Raw genomic sequence first — 16945 nt, forward strand, 5'->3', positions numbered from 1 at the left:
TTGTTAACTTGGCTTTCGAAGACCTTAGAAAGGCAGGGTAGGATAGACATAGGTCTGTAGCAGTTTGGGTCTAGAGTGTCTCCCCCTTTGAAGAGGGGAATGATCGCGGCAGCTTTCTAATCTTTGGGAATCTCGGACGATACGAAAGAGAGGTTGAACAGGCTAGTAATAGGGGTTGCAACAATTTCGGCAGATAATATTAGAAAGAGAGGGTCCAGATTGTCTAGCCCGGCTGATTTGTAGGGGTCCAGATTTTGCAGCTCTTTCAGAACATCAGCTATTTGGGTGAAGGAGAAATGGGGGAAGCTTGGGCGAGTTGCTGTGGGGGGTGCTGGGCAGTTGACCGGGGTAGGGGTAGCCAGGTGGAAAGCATGGCCAGCCGTAGAAAAATGCTTCTTGAAGTTCTCAATTATAGTGGATTTATCGGTGGTGACAATGTTTCCTAGCCTCAGTGCACTGGGCAGCTGGTAGGAGGTGCTCTTATTCTCCATTGACTTTAGTGTCCCAGAACTTTTGGGAGTTTGTGCTACAGGATGCACATTTCTGTTTGAAAAAGCTAGCCTTTGCTTTCATGCCTGTGTATATTGGTTCTTAACTACCCTGAAATGTTGCATATCACGGGGGCTATATGATGCTAATGCAGTACGCCACAGGATGTTTTTATGCTGGTCAAGGGCAGTCAGGTCTGGAGTGAACCAAGGGCTATATCTGTTCCTGGTTCAATTTTTTTTGAATGGGGCATGCTTATTTAAGATTGTGAGGAAAGCACTTTTAAAGAATAACCATGCATCCTCTACTGACGGGATGAGGTCAATATCCTTCCAGGATACCCGGGCCAGGTCGATTAGAAAGGCCTGCTCGCTGAAGTGTTTTAGGGAGCGTTTGACAGTGATGAGGGGTGGTCGTTTGACCGCAGACCCATTACGGATGCAGGCATTGAGGCAGTGATCGCTGAGATCTTGGTTGAAAACAGCAGAGGTGTATTTGGAGGGCAAGTTGGTTAGGATGATATCTTTGAGGGTGCCCGTTTTTACGGATTTGGGGTTGTACCTGGTAGGTTCATTGATAATTTGTGTGAGATTGAGGGCATCAAGCTTAGATTGCAGGGTGGTTGGGGTGTTAAGCATGTCCCAGTTTAGGTCACCTAGCAGCACGAGCTCTGAAGATAGATTGGGGGCAATCAATTCACATATGGTGTCCAGGGCACAGCTGGGGGCAGAGGGTGGTCTATAGCAAGCGGCAACGGTGAGAGACTTGTTTCTGGAAAGGTGTATTTTTAAAAGTAGAAGCTCGAAATGTTTGGGTACCGACCTGGATAGTAAGACAGAACTCTGCAGGCTATCTCTGCTGAAGATTGCAACTCCGCCCCCTTTGGCAGGTCTATCTTATCGGAAAATGGTATAGTTAGGGATGAAAATTTCAGGGTTTTTGGTGGTCTTCCTAAGCCAGGATTCAGACATGGCTAGGACATTCAGGTTGGCAGAGTGTGCTAAAGCAGTGAATAAAACAATCTTAGGGAGGAGGCTTCTAATGTTAACATGCATGAAACCAAGGCTTTAATGGTTACAGAAGTCAACAAATGAGAGCACTTGGGGAATAGGAGTGGAGCTAGGCACTGCAGGGCCTGGATAAACCTCTACATCACCAGAGGAACAGAGGAGGAGTAGGATAAGGGTACGGCTAAAGGCTATGAAAACTGGTCGTCTAGTATGTTTGGAACAGAGAGTACAAGGAGCAGGTTTCTGGGCGCGATGGAATAGATTCAAGGCATAATGAACAGACAAAGGTATGGTAGGATGTGAATACATTTGAGGTAAACCTACGCATTGTGTGATGATGAGAGAGATATTGTCTCTAGAAACATTTAAACCAGCCGATGTCACCGCATGTGTGGGAGGTGGAACTAAAGGGTTGGCTAAGGCATATTGAGCAGGGCTAGAGGCTCTACAGTGAAATAAGACAATCAATAACCAGAACAGAAATGACAAGGCATATTGACATTAGGGAGAGGCATGTGTAGCCGAGTGATCATAGGAGTCCAGTGAGTAGTTAGGCTGGCTGGAGACACGGCGATTCAGACAGCTAGCAGGCCGGGGATAGCAAGCTAGCAGAAGGGCCTAAGAGGGACGTCATGATGGAGGAAGTCTGTTATAGCCTCCTCGTGCGGTTACGTCGAATAGACCAGTCGTGATGGAGTAGTAGGGTTCCGTGTAGCAAAGGGGTTCAGTCCAGTTGGCAAAATGGGTATAGTGGCCCAAGAAATTGGCCGATGGATCTCTTCAGCTAACAGTCCAATATGCTCTAGACAGATAGCGGGCCGCGGCTAGCAGGCTAGCAGATGTGCATTCAGGCGACGTCGCGACAGAGGGGCCTGTTGGGGGGGAAAAAACCCTCGGGTAGATTACGTCGGTAGTCCAGTCGTGATGGATAAGCAGGGCTTCGTGTAGTAAATGTGGTCCAAGCCAATTGGCAAACTAGGTAGAGTGGCCCAAGAAATTGGCCGATGGACCTATTAGCTAACAGTTCGATATGCTCTAGACAGCTAGCAGGCCGTGGCTAGCAGATGAGCATTCAGGGGACGTCGTGACGTAGGAGCCAGTTGAATAACCCCCTTGGGCAGATTACGTTGGTAGTCCAGTCGTGAAGGAGCTCCGTACCGGCAGTAAAAGGGGTCCGGGCCAATTGGCAAAATAGGTGTTGTATACCCGGAGTGGCTGATGGACCTCTTCAGCTAGCCGGGAGATGGGCCTAGCATGGGCTACTCCAGGCTAATTGGTGCTTGCTTCGGGATAGAGGCGTTAGCCGAGAGTAGCCACTCGGATTGCAGCTAGTTAGCTGCGATAATCCAGGTGAAAAGGTTCAGAGCTTGCGATAGGAATCCGGGGATATGGAGAGAAAATAGGTCCGGTATGCTCTGGTTTGAATCGCATTGTGCAAATTGGCAAGAGTTTAACGAGCTAAAGGTTAGCTGATGACTGCTAGCAGTGGTTAGCTGGCTAGTAGCTAGTAAGCTTGCTAGCTTCTGTTGGGGGATTCCGGTTCCGAAGTAAAGAAAAATACTTTAGAAAAAAGCAGATCCACACCACATTGGGTGAGGCGGGTTGCAGGAGAGTATTTTGAAGTTGAGGTTTAGAAAAATATAAAAAGGATATGAAAAGAAAAAGATCTATACATGGGACACGACAGGACGATGACAAAGATGTCTGACTGCTACGCCATCTTGGACAGACCGGTGACTTTAAAACAATTGCAGAGTTTAACCTCTCTAGGTTAGACGGTAGCGTCCCACCTCTTCAACAGCCAGTGAAACTGCAGGGCGCCAAATTCAAAACAACAGAAATCCCATAATTAAAATTCCTCAAACATACATGTATTTTACACCATTTTAAAGATACACTTGTTGTAAATCCAGCCACAGTGTCCGATTTCAAAAAGGCTTTACGACGAAAGCAAACCAAACGATTATGTTAGGTGAGTGCCTATTCACAGAATAACACAGCCATTTTTTCAGCCAAAGAGAGGATTCACAAAAAGCAGAAATATAGATAAAATGAATCACTAACCTTTGATGATCTTCATCAGATGACACTCATAGGACTTCATGTATGTTTTGTTCGGTAAAGTTCATATTTCGTCTTACGGCGCCTTATGTTCAGAAGTTCCAAAACATCCTTTGATTTTGCAGAGAGCCACATCAATTTACAGGAATACTCATAATAAACATTGCTAAAAGATACAACTGTTATGCATGGAATTTTAGATGCACTTCTCCTTAATGCAACCGCTGTGTCAGATTTCAAAAAAGCTTTACGGAAAAAGCAAACCATGCAATAATCTGAGTCGGCGCTCAGAGCCCAATCAAGACACAAATATATCCGCCATATTGTGCAGTCAACATAAGTCAGAAATAACATTATAAACATTCACTAACCTTTGATGATCTTCATCAGAATGCACTCCCAGGAATCCCAGTTCCACAATAAATGTTTGTTTTGTTCGATAATGTCCATCATTTATGTCCAAATTCCTCCTTGTTGTTCTAGCGTTCAGTACACTTTCCAAACTCACGACGCGCGGGCAAGTCCAGCGGAAAGTACGGACGAAAAGTAAACAAAGTTATATTACAGTCCGTAAAAACATGACAAACGAAGTATTGAATCAATCTTTAGGATGTTTTTAACATAATTCTTCAATAATGTTCCAACCGAAGAATTCCTTTGTCTTCAGAAGTGCGATGGAACAGAGCTCGCTCTCACATGAACGCGCATGGTCAGCGCATGTTCAGCTCATGATAGACCTTACTCAATCCCCTCTCATTCACCCCCACTTCACAGTAGAAGCATCAGACAAGGTTCTAAAGACTGTTGACATCTAGTGGAAGCCTTAGGAAGTGCAACATTACCAATATCCCACTGTATCTTCAATAGGAGCTGAGTTGAAAATCGACCAACCTCAGATTTCCCACTTCCTGGTTGGATTCTTTCTCAGGTTTTTGCCTGCCATATGAGTTCTGTTATACTCACAGACATCATTCAAACAGTTTTAGAAACTTCAGAGTGTTTTCTATCCAAATCTACTAATATTCTAGCTTTTATGGCTTTGTAGCAGGCCGTTTACTCTGGGCATGCTTTTCATCCAGATGTGAAAATACTGCCCCCTACCCCAAAGAAGTTAATGGCTGTGATAGGAGAAAACTGAGGATAGACTTACTCCACAATACTAACCTAATTGACAGAGTGAAAAGAAGGAAGCCTGTACAGAATAAAAATATTCAAAACATGCATCCTGTTTGTAAAAATGAACTAAAGTAAAACTGCAAAATATTTGTCAAAGAAATTGTCTATGTCCTGCATACAAAGTGTTATGCTTGGGGCAAATCCAGCACAACACATCACTGAGTACCACTCTTCATATTTTCAAGCATATTGCTGGCTGCATCATGTTATGGGTATGCTTGTCATCGGCAAGGACTGGGGAGTTTTTCAGGATAAAAATTTATGGAATAGATCGAAGCACAGGGAACATCCTAGAGGAAAATCTGGTTCTGTCTGCTTTCCAACAGACACTGGGATACAAATTCACCTTTCAGCAAGACTAACCTAAAACACAAGGTCAAATATACACAGGAGTTGCTTACCAAGACCACATTGAATGTTCCTGAGTGGCCTAGTTATAGTTTTGACTTAAATCGGCTTGAAAATCTATGGCAAGGCTTGAAAATGGCTGTCTAGCAATGATCAACAACCAATTTGACAGAGCTTGAAGAATTGTAAAAATAATAATGTACACATCCAGGTGTGCAAAGCTCTTAGAGACTTACCCAGAAAGACTCACAGCTGTAATCGCTGCCAAAGGTGATTTGAGCTTGTATTGACTCAGGGGTGTGAATACTTATATAAATTAGATATTTCCTTATTTAAATTTCAATACATTTGAAAAAAATTCTAAAAACATGTTCTCACTTTGTAATTATGGTGTATTGTGTGTAGATGAGTGATAAATAAAATCTATATTATGCATTTTGAATTCAGGCTGTAACACAAGAAAATGTGGAATAAGTCAAGGTGTTTTAATACTTTCTGAAGGCACTGTATACTCACTCACTCACTCACTCACTCACTCACTCACTCACTCACTCACTCACTCACTCACACTATGTTGACACTCCCACACAAAACCCGACACAACACAGACATGTATACATACACGCACACACACTTTTACACTCATAATTTGCTGCTTTGTTTTACTCTTATCTATCCGGATGCCTAGTCACTTTACCCTGCCTTCATGTACACATCTACCTCAAGTACCTTGTACCTCTGCACATTGATCTGGTACTGGTACTCCCTGTATATACTGTAGCTCCATTCTTGTGCATTTAATTTTATTTCTCGTGTGTTACTATTTTATAAAAAAAATGTTACTTTTAAATTCTGAATCATTGAGAAGGGATTGTAAGCAAGCATTTCACGGTAAAGTCTACACCTGTTGTGTTTGGCGCATGTGCCATCAAATTTGATTTGAGTAGGACTGTGAATGGATATGACTGAAAAGGACTGTGGATGGATATGACTGAAAAGGACTATGGATGGATATGACTGAAAAGGACTATGGATGGATATGACTGAAAAGGACTGTGAATGGATATGACTGAAAAGGACTGTGAATGGATATGACTGAAAAGGACTGTGGATGAATATGACTGAAAAGGACTGAATGGATATGACTGAAAAGGACTGTGGATGGATATTACAGGTAGTGGGACAATTAGAGTATTGACATGCTGCCTCTTGGTAACTGTTACTGAAACATTTCATACAATTTTGAGCAAGCATTTAAATGAGTGGGAGAAAAAAAAGTAGGCCACTGTGTGTGTGTGTGTGTGTGTGTGTGTAAAATGCCCAAAATGGGACTCCCCCCTCTCTAGCCTGATTAATGGGGGGGGGGGGGGGGCGTACCAAGGGATACCATGCCAGTATGTGTATGCTGATAGATTTATTATAAGGCCAATACGCTGCTGGACTCTTCACCGACCATTGCTCTCCACTCAGGGCTGAATCAATGTTTATTAGCGCTGCTGAAAGAGTTCTGTCATTAACAGATCTGCTTTAATAAGACGAAACAGGTTGATGTACCGATGAGGCCTGATGCAAATGAGGGTTGCGTCCCCAAAATGGTACATTATTCCCTACATAGTCCACTTCTTTTGGCCAGAGCTCAATGGACCATGGTCAAAAGTAGTGCACTAAATAAGACATAGCGTGACATTTGGGATGCAGACAGGGACTGAGTGCCAGAACGTTTAGTTGTAACACCGTAAACTATCTGATTTTATTAGACCCACACACATATTTACAGGGTGTGCATCCCAAAAGGCACCCTATTCCCATAGGTCTCTGGTCAAAAGTAGTGCACTATGTAAGGAGTTGGCCACATTTAAATGGGGCGCCGTTTGTAACATGCTGTACATTGTGAAAAATATTTATTCCCTGACACAAAATGGCCTGCAAACATTGCAATCTTTTTGCCCACAAAATGACACACGTGGCCAAATGAGGTCAAAACTAGACAAAACATCTTTAATGTAAACAACGACTGGGTAAAGGATTTGTAGCACTAAATGATGTGCTTATGATGTGTTGTGTATCCACTATGGCTTTGCTACTGTGGCCCAGTCATGCTGTTGAGTGTGTGTGTGTTATCGGTGAATGTGTGTGTAATCTTTGTGTGTGTAGTCTGTGAATGTGTGTTAAATGAAGCTAATGTGCATTTGATGCCAGGGACAAATGGTTCTCTCAAGGCAGACTGGGCACATGAATCTTGGCCCATTACTCTGACAGGCACATACAGTGCCTTCAGAAAGTATTCACCCCACTTTACTTTTCCACATTTTGTTTTTTCACATCCTGAATTTAAAATGGATTAAATGTGTTTTTTTTTGTCACTGGTCTGCACACAATACTCCATAATGTCAAAGTGGAATTATGTTTTTCTAAATTTTTGCAAATTAATTAAAAATGAAAAGCCGAAATGTCTTGAGTCAATAAGTATTAAACTCTTTTGTTATGACAAGCCTAAATAAGTTCAGGAGTACCAATGTGCTTAACAAGTCACATAAGTTGCATAGACTCTCACTAATAGTGTTTAACATGATTTTTGAATGACTACTTTAACTCTGTACCCCACACACAAGTATCCGTAAGGTCCCTTAGTCAAGTAGTGAATTTCAAACACAGATTCAGCCACAAAGACCAGAGCGGTTTTCCAATGCCTCAGAAAGAAGGGTACCTGTTGGTAGATGGGTAAAAAAAAATAAGACATTGAATATCCCTTTGAGCATGGTAAAGTTATTAATTACACTTTGGGTGGTATATCAATACGACCTAACTCGGTTGCCGGAAAGGAAGGAAACCGCTCAGGGATATCACCATGAGGCCAATGGTGACTTAAAAAAAGTTAGGAGTTTAATGACTGTGATAAGAGAACTGAGGATGGGTCAACAACATTTTAGTTACTCCATAATACTAACCTAAATGACAGAGTGAAAAGAAGGAAGACTGTACAGAATACAAATATTCCAAACATGCATCCTGTTTGCAATAAGGTACTAAAGTAAAACTGAAAAAAAATGTGACAAAGAAATTAACTTTATGTCCTGAATACAAAGCGTTATGTTTGGGGCAAATCCAACAAACCTCATCACTGAGTACCATTCTTTGTATTTTCAAGCATGGTGGTGGCTGCATCATGTTATGGGTATGCTTGTCATTGGCAAGAACTAGGGATTTATTTTTATATATATATATATAAACTGAATAGTGTTAAGCACCTGCAAAATCCTATAGGGAAACCTGGCTCAGTCTGCTTTCCAACAGACACTAGGAGACAATTTCACCTTTCAGCAGGACAATAACCTAAAACACAAGGACAAATATATACTGGAGTTGCTTACCAAGATGACATTGAATGTTCCTGAGTGGCCTAGTTCGAGTTTTGTCTTAAATCGTCTTGAAAATCTATGGCAACTTGAGAATGGCTTTCTAGCAATGATCAATAACCAACTTGACAGCTTGAAGAATTGTAAAAATAATAATGTGCAAATATTGTAAAATCCAGGTGTGCAAAGCTCTTAGAGACATACCCAGAAAGACTCACAGCTGTAATTACTGACAAAGGTGATTCTAACATGTATTGGTTTGGAGTACTTATGTAAATGAGATATTTATGCATTTCATTTTCAATAAATTTGCAAACATTTCCAAAAACATGTTTTCACTTTGTAATTATGGGGTATTTTGTGTATATGGGTGAGGAAAAAATGTCATCCATTTTGAATTCAGGCAGTGACATAACAAGATGTGGAGTAAGTCAAGGGGATGAATACTTTCTGAAGGCACTGTTTATGGCGCAGGGGACAGGGAGGATGTAGGGAAGGAGAGAGACGGGGAGGATGGAGGGAAGGAAGGAAGGAGAGAGACGGGAAGGAAGGAGAGAGACGGGGAGGATGGAGGGAAGGAAGGAGAGAGACGGGGAGGATGGAGGGAAGGAAGGAGAGAGACGGGGAGGATGGAGGGAAGGAAGGAGAGAGACGGGGAGGATGGAGGGAAGGAAGGAGAGAGACGGGGAGGATGGAGGGAAGGAAGGAGAGAGACGGGGAGGATGGAGGGAAGGAAGGAGAGAGACGGGGAGGATGGAGGGAAGGAAGGAGAGAGACGGGGAGGATGGAGGGAAGGAAGGAGAGAGACGGGGAGGATGGAGGGAAGGAAGGAGAGAGACGGGGAGGATGGAGGGAAGGAGAGACATTGAGGGTGGGGGGAAGGAGAGACATTGAGGGTGGGGGGAAGGAGAGACATTGAGGGTGGGGGGAAGGAGAGACATTGAGGGTGGGGGGAAGGAGAGACATTGAGGGTGGGGGGAAGGAGAGACATTGAGGGTGGGGGGAAGGAGAGACTGAGGGTGGGGGGAAGGAGAGACGGGGAGGATGGAGGGAAGGAAGGAGAGAGACGGGGAGGATGGAGGGAAGGAAGGAGAGAGACGGGGAGGATGGAGGGAAGGAAGGAGAGAGACGGGGAGGATGGAGGGAAGGAAGGAGAGAGACGGGGAGGATGGAGGGAAGGAAGGAGAGAGACGGGGAGGATGGAGGGAAGGAAGGAGAGAGACGGGGAGGATGGAGGGAAGGAAGGAGAGAGACGGGGAGGATGGAGGGAAGGAGAGAGACGGGGAGGATGGAGGGAAGGAAGGAGAGAGACGGGGAGGATGGAGGGAAGGAAGGAGAGAGACGGGGAGGATGGAGGGAAGGAAGGAGAGAGACGGGGAGGATGGAGGGAAGGAAGGAGAGAGACGGGGAGGATGGAGGGAAGGAAGGAGAGAGACGGGGAGGATGGAGGGAAGGAAGGAGAGAGACGGGGAGGATGGAGGGAAGGAGAGACATTGAGGGTGGGGGGAAGGAGAGACATTGAGGGTGGGGGGAAGGAGAGACATTGAGGGTGGGGGGAAGGAGAGACATTGAGGGTGGGGGGAAGGAGAGACATTGAGGGTGGGGGGAAGGAGAGACATTGAGGGTGGGGGGAAGGAGAGACATTGAGGGTGGGGGGAAGGAGAGACATTGAGGGTGGGGGGAAGGAGAGACATCAAGGGTAAAGGGAATGGGAGACATCGAGGGTGGAGAAATAGTGAATATTATGTCTGTGATTGATTATAAACAGTTAATCACCTCTCTCTCTGTATTTAGGTATGCTCTCCACTTCCTGGTTCAGAGTGGGCTCACCTATGGCATCATGATCCTCACTGGAGTAGAACACATGCACAAGTAAGTCCAGTGTGTCTGTGTCTTTCTGTGTGTTCTAGTGCCTGTGTTGGTGTGTTGTCCAGGGTATGAGTAGTCTATGAAGGCCTGTCTGAATTATGATGTGCAGACTGGCTACAGATGTCATGCTGGACTTACTCCAGAGTGGCCGTGGCTGCTGCCGGACCAATAATGTTCAAAACATCAAGCAGAGGCAGGCACACAGTGACTCGCAACGTCATCTCAACATCGCACACTGTGTTTCCCATCAGCCACTTCTTTACTTCTCATAAATCACTCTCCGGGAGTCGACCTGCATGTACCAGCAGACCACCGCAGCCGCCCGCTCTTATTTTTCAAATGTATATCTGTTACACGCTGAGATCATTGGAACACATTTTTATTCTGAATTTAGTAAAGTAACTGGGGCAGTAAAAGTGTGATTAATCATAAGTTCTTTAAATGTGAGAGCCGTGTGTGCATACATGCGTATGTGCGTGCATTTTGTATGTGTGTGCGCGCTTCAGGAGTGGTGACCTAGCTCTACAGTTTATCATTATCTGTGTTGTAGCTAACCGTGGTGTGCTGACCACAGGCAGACTACTAGATACATACAGCAGCATGTCCTGGAATACTTAACTGAGCCGTCTTGGCTAGCGGCTCCTGTCGCTAATGAAGTGATAAGATCCGTTCCTCTCTGTCTGTCTCTCTGTCTGTCTGTCTGAGGCGAAGTGACTGTTAAGGCGCCGGCGTAATCGTCCTGGGTTGCATCCCAAATGGCACCCTATTCCCTTTTATAGTGCACTACTTTTGAACATAGGGCTCTGGTCAAAAATGGTGTACTATACAGGGAATTAGATGCCATTTGGGATCCCTGATGAGGGATTGAAAGCTGACCTGGTGATAATGATGATTGGCTATCATTCCTTCCTGTTGCTTACCACCTGTTGGTGGCCATTTTTTTCGTTTTTCTCTGGCTTCATCACTTTAATAACGTCTTCTAATTATTTCCCCTTTGATCTCCTGTGTCTTATTGCTGGTTGCGTCCACCGCCAGTTGTTTTCAGACAAATGAGCATCAAAGCATATGAGCCTCCTCTAGCTCACCCTGTCTTTATCCTCTGCTTGCCCAGCTGGGGCACCTCTCTGTGGGGTTGCTAACTAGTTGAGTCCCATGCCCCATCTGCAGGCCCAGAGGAAACTAATTATATAGATTACTTTGATGTTCAATTGATACTACAGTGGGAAAAATAGGATTGAACAGGGTGGCAAAGAGTAGCAGACTACTGTTATTTTCTTTCTTTCTTTGTCTCCAGTTGTGTGGGTAAGAGATTGTGGTACCAGAGGTGTTCTGTCACTGAAGAGGGGTGGTGGTGGTAGCTGTCTGGCTGATCTGGACCAGAGGTGTTCTGTCACTGAAGAGGGGTGGTGGTGGTAGCTGTCTGGCTGATCTGGACCAGAGGTGTTCTGTCACTGAAGAGGGGTGGTGGTAGCTGCCTGGCTGATCTGGACCAGAGGTGTTCTGTCACTGAAGAGGGGTGGTGGTGGTAGCTGTCTGGCTGATCTGGACCAGAGGTGTTCTGTCACTGAAGAGGGGTGGTGGTGGTGGCTGTCTGGCTGATCTGGACCAGAGGTGTTCTGTCACTGAAGAGGGGTGGTGGTGGTGGTAGCTGTCTGGCTGATCTGGACCAGAGGTGTTCTGTCACTGAAGAGGGGTGGTGGTGGTAGCTGTCTGGCTGATCTGGACCAGAGGTGTTCTGTCACTGAAGAGGGGTGGTGGTGGTAGCTGTCTGGCTGATCTGGACCAGAGGTGTTCTGTCACTGAAGAGGGGTGGTGGTGGTAGCTGTCTGGCTGATCTGGACCAGAGGTGTTCTGTCACTGAAGAGGGGTGGTGGTGGTGGCTGTCTGGCTGATCTGGACCAGAGGTGTTCTGTCACTGAAGAGGGGTGGTGGTGGTGGTAGCTGTCTGGCTGATCTGGACCAGAGGTGTTCTGTCACTGAAGAGGGGTGGTGGTGGTGGCTGTCTGGCTGATCTGGACCAGAGGTGTTCTGTCACTGAAGAGGGGTGGTGGTGGTGGTAGCTGTCTGGCTGATCTGGACCAGAGGTGTTCTGTCACTGAAGAGGGGTGGTGGTGGTGGTAGCTGTCTGGCTGATCTGGACCAGAGGTGTTCTGTCACTGAAGAGGGATGGTGGTGGTGGCTGTCTGGCTGATCTGATTCAGTGTTCCAAGCCACACACTGACGCGCATGTCCTCAGGTGTGACGCGCATGTCCTCAGGTGTGACGCGCATGTCCTCAGGTGTGACGCGCATGTCCTCAGGTGTGACGCGCATGTCCTCAGGTGTGACGCGCATGTCCTCAGGTGTGACGCGCATAGTCACAGGTTCTCACAGTGGTGCTGAACGAGCAGAGTGCTCTGAATGCCCTCCCCCCTCCACCCGAGTCTCTCCATCCTGACCTTAGTGTTCTGCAGGGAGCTCGACTGCATGCGTCATCGCCACGGAGTGTGTGAACAGACTGAGAGTGTGTTGTACTCCCAGAGACTTGAAACATGTCTCCCCTAACATACTCACACACTTATTTCCTCCCTATGGGGATGTGTGTGTGTTGTGCACATGTACTGGCTGTGCATGCTGTCTGAGGCTGTGTTCCAAACACCACCCTATTTCCATCCCCTATGGGTCCTAGTCAAGAGTAGTACCCTAAATAGGGAATAGGGTGCCATTTTGGGAGGCTGTCTGGGAGTAGCAGGGCCATTATATCCACTTTGCCTCATTACTGAGTTCAGAGGAAGGGAGGGAGAATGGAAGAATGGGAGGGAGCAGAGTGTGGGAGCAGAGTGTGGGAGGGAGGGAGGGAGGAAGAGGGTAGGCTAGGTGTAGATGAGGATGAGAGAGTGAGATCGAGAGAGGGTGGAAGAAAGATGGAGAAAGATGTGCCAAGGACATACCAAGCTTTAAGCTAGTGCATACAGAGCAACACAGAGCCCCTGCCAAATCACCTGCTCTGCTCAATAATGAGACTGCAGGAGCAGGTGTGTGGCTGACAGACTGGCTGACAGACTGGCTGGCTGGCTGAAACACAAGCTGCTCTACATCCTGCCGGGATGATTATGGGATTTTGTCACCTTAAAGAGAAACATGTCAAGGAAGTTGAAGGTCATTATTTGACTGATTTACCCGGATCCCTGTTGTCATCCATGTGTTCTGTTTGTATTTCCCCCTTGTCTCTTTTACTGGCAGTAATGCAGAGGCTGTGTAGTGTAACATATCCCTGTATCAGTCTCATTTGGCTCTGTTACCAGACCACTCATCATTCATGTTAATGGTCATGGGAACACCATGCAGCACCACATCCAGACTGCATCACATCACCACAGCAGACCGCACCACATCCCCACAGCACCACATCCGGACCGCACCACATCCCCACAGCAGACCGCACCACATCCCCACAGCAGACCGCACCACATCCCCACAGCACCACATCCGGACCGCACCACATCCCCACAGCAGACCGCACCACATCCCCACAGCAGACCGCACCACATCCCCACAGCAGACCGCACCACATCCCCACAGCACCACATCCGGACCGCACCACATCCCCACATCCGGACCGCACCACATCCCCACAGCAGACCGCACCACATCCCCACAGCAGACCGCACCACATCCCCACAGCAGACCGCACCACATCCCCACAGCAGACCGCACCACATCCCCACAGCAGACCGCACCACATCCCCACAGCAGACCGCACCACATCCCCACAGCAGACCGCACCACATCCCCACAGCAGACCGCACCACATCCCCACAGCAGACCGCACCACATCCCCACAGCAGACCGCACCACATCCCCACAGCAGACCGCACCACATCCCCACAGCAGACCGCACCACATCCCCACAGCAGACCGCACCACATCCCCACAGCAGACCGCACCACAGCACCACAGCAGACCGCACCACAGCACCACAACATACTTATTGTCCTCTTCAGATCATCAGGGAAACGGGGATACCTAGTCAGTTGTACAACTGAATGTATTCAACTGAAATGTGTCTTCCCCATTTAACCCAACCCCTCTGAATCAGAGAGGTGCGGGGGGCTGCCTTAATCGACATCCACGTCTTCGGCGCCCAGGGAACAGTGGGTTAACAGCCTTGTTCGGGGGCAAAACTACATATTTTTACCTTGTCAGCTCGGGGATTCGATCCAGCAACCTTTCGGTTACTGGCCCGGCGCTCTAACCACTAGGCTACCTGCCGATCATGAAGACGATCACAGCTACATAAATATCTTTGCTGTTTTCCTACACTGAAGGAATTGATTAAGAAGCAAATCAATGCTAGTTTCACAACTCAGACAACTGTTAACAAAATATTACATGAATGGATGTGGAAGATTGGAAATTGAGGCTATACATTTGCTGCTAAATCCAGAACAAATTCCAGAAAGTGTACAGTATTATATAGAGCCATTATTGCATGGAACTCCCTTCCATCTCATATTGCTCAAATGAACAGCAAACCTGGTTTAAAAAACACCTCACAGCACAACTCCTCTTCCCTATTTGACCTAGTTAGTTTGTGTGTACGTATTCATATGAAGGCCAAGTGTACATTTTTTAAATGTATGTAGTTCTGTCCTTGATGTTGTTGTCTATTAATGTTCTGTATTATTTCATGTTTTGTGTGGACCCCAGGAAGAGTAGCTGCTGCTTTCACAACAGCTAATGGGAATCCTAATAAAATACGAACTACTTACATAAGTGTACATAGATGTTCATCTAGCTTACTGTAGTGAACTATAGTGATTTTGTCTGTCTGTATATTTTACCTCAGGTACTGTCTGGTGGTAGCCCTGGGCTATCTCAGCTTCTGTCAGATCACACGCGTGTACGTCTTCGACTATGGCATGTACTCTGCTGACTTCACAGGGTAAGACTTCTCTTTTTCTCTCCGTCTGTGGGTTTGGGTCAGGGCTTGGGTGGAGTAATACAGTGCCCTGATGTCCTCATTTAACATTGTGTTGGAAGACTGTGCGAAACCATGCCTGAATTAATGGGACAGCTTTATAAACGACTATAGCTTTTTTTTCATGATAACTCTCTTATTCCCTTTCCCCCTTCTCTCTCTTTCATACTGCTCCCTCTCTCGCTCTCCCTCTTTCTCTCTCCCTCTTTCTCTCTCCCTCTTTCTCTCTCCCTCTTTCTTTCTCTCTCTCTCTCTCTCTCTCTCTCTCTCTCTCTCTCTCTCTCTCTCTCTTTCTCTCTCTCTCTTTCTCTCTCTCTCTTTCTCTCTCTCTTTCTCTTTCTCTCTCTTTCTCTCTCTCTTTTTTCTCCATATTTTTCTATTTCCATCTCTCTCCCTCTCTCTCTCTCCTTCCCCCTCCCTCCTCTCTCTCTCCATCTTTTTCTATTTCCATCTCTCTCTCTCCCTCTCTCTCTCACTCTCTCCCTCTCTCTCTCCCTCTCTCTCTCGCTCTCTCTCTCACTCTCTCCCTCTCTCTCTCGCTCTCTCTCTTTCTCTCTGTCTCTCTCAGGCCTATGATGGTGATAACACAGAAGATCACCAGTTTGGCGTTTGAAATCCATGATGGTAAGAAGCTTATTTTCTTCAAACCAGACATGGAGTATATATACTCATCAAAAATATAACCGCAACATGCAAAAATGTATTAGGACCTAATCAATGGATTTCACATGACTGGGAATACAGCAATGCATCTGTTGGTCACAGAAACCTTAAAAAAAAAAAAGTAGGGGCGTGGATCAGAAAACCAGTCAGTATCTGGTGTGACTACCCTTTACCCCATGCAGTGCGACATCTCTTTCGCATAGAGATGATCAGCCTGTTGATTGTGGCCTGAGGAATGTTGTCCGACTCCTCTTCAATGGCTGTGCGAAGTTGCTGTATATTGGTGGGAACTGGAATACGCTGTCGTACAAATCAATCCAGAGCATTCCAAACGTGCTTAATGGGTGACGTCTGGTGAACTGGGACATTTTCAGCTTCCGGGAATTGTGTACAGATCCTTTCGACATTATCATGCTGAAACGAGGTGATTGCGGTGGATGAATGGCATGACAATGGGCCTCAGGATCTCATATAGTTATCTCTGTGCATTCAAATTGCCATTGATAAAATGGAGGCTGCTGAGGGGAGGACGGCTAATAATAATGTCTGTAACGGATCAAATAGAATGGCATCAAACACATGGACACCATGTGTTTGATGTATTTGATACCATTCCACTAATTCCGCTCCAGCTATTACCACGAGTCTGTCCTCCCCAAATATGGTGCCATCAACCTCCTGTGGATAAAGTTAATTGTGTTAGTTGTCCATCGCTTATGTCTGCCCATACCATAACCCCACCACCACCATGGGGCACTCTGTTCACAACGTTGACATCAGCAACCCGCCATCTCACACTTTGCCATACACTTGGTCTGTGGTTGAGAGGCCGTTTGGACGTACTGCCAAATGATTAAAAAAACGACGTTGGAGGCAGCTCATGGTAGAGAAATTAAGATGTGTGACAAAACTGCACATTTTAGAGTGGCCTTTTGTCCCCAGCACAAGGTGCACCTGTGTAATGATCATGCTGTTTAATCGGCTTCTTGATTTGCCACACCTTTCAGGTGGATG

General features: G+C 46.2%; 1 protein-coding gene across 1 annotated transcript in view; it reads left to right on the forward strand.

The window, feature by feature from the left end:
• LOC120024617 (lysophospholipid acyltransferase 2-like) overlaps positions 1-16945 on the forward strand; it is a 77484-nt gene that overhangs the window by 45329 nt on the left and 15210 nt on the right. Inside the window, exons 3-5 of the mRNA XM_038968913.1 lie at positions 10235-10312; positions 15137-15232; positions 15837-15892. Of these exons, the coding sequence (XP_038824841.1) occupies positions 10235-10312; positions 15137-15232; positions 15837-15892 (230 nt within the window). The remainder of the gene's footprint in view (positions 1-10234; positions 10313-15136; positions 15233-15836; positions 15893-16945) is intronic.

This window comes from Salvelinus namaycush, chromosome 29 (genome assembly GCF_016432855.1).
Source record: "Salvelinus namaycush isolate Seneca chromosome 29, SaNama_1.0, whole genome shotgun sequence".
Taxonomy (NCBI): Eukaryota; Metazoa; Chordata; class Actinopteri; order Salmoniformes; family Salmonidae; genus Salvelinus; species Salvelinus namaycush.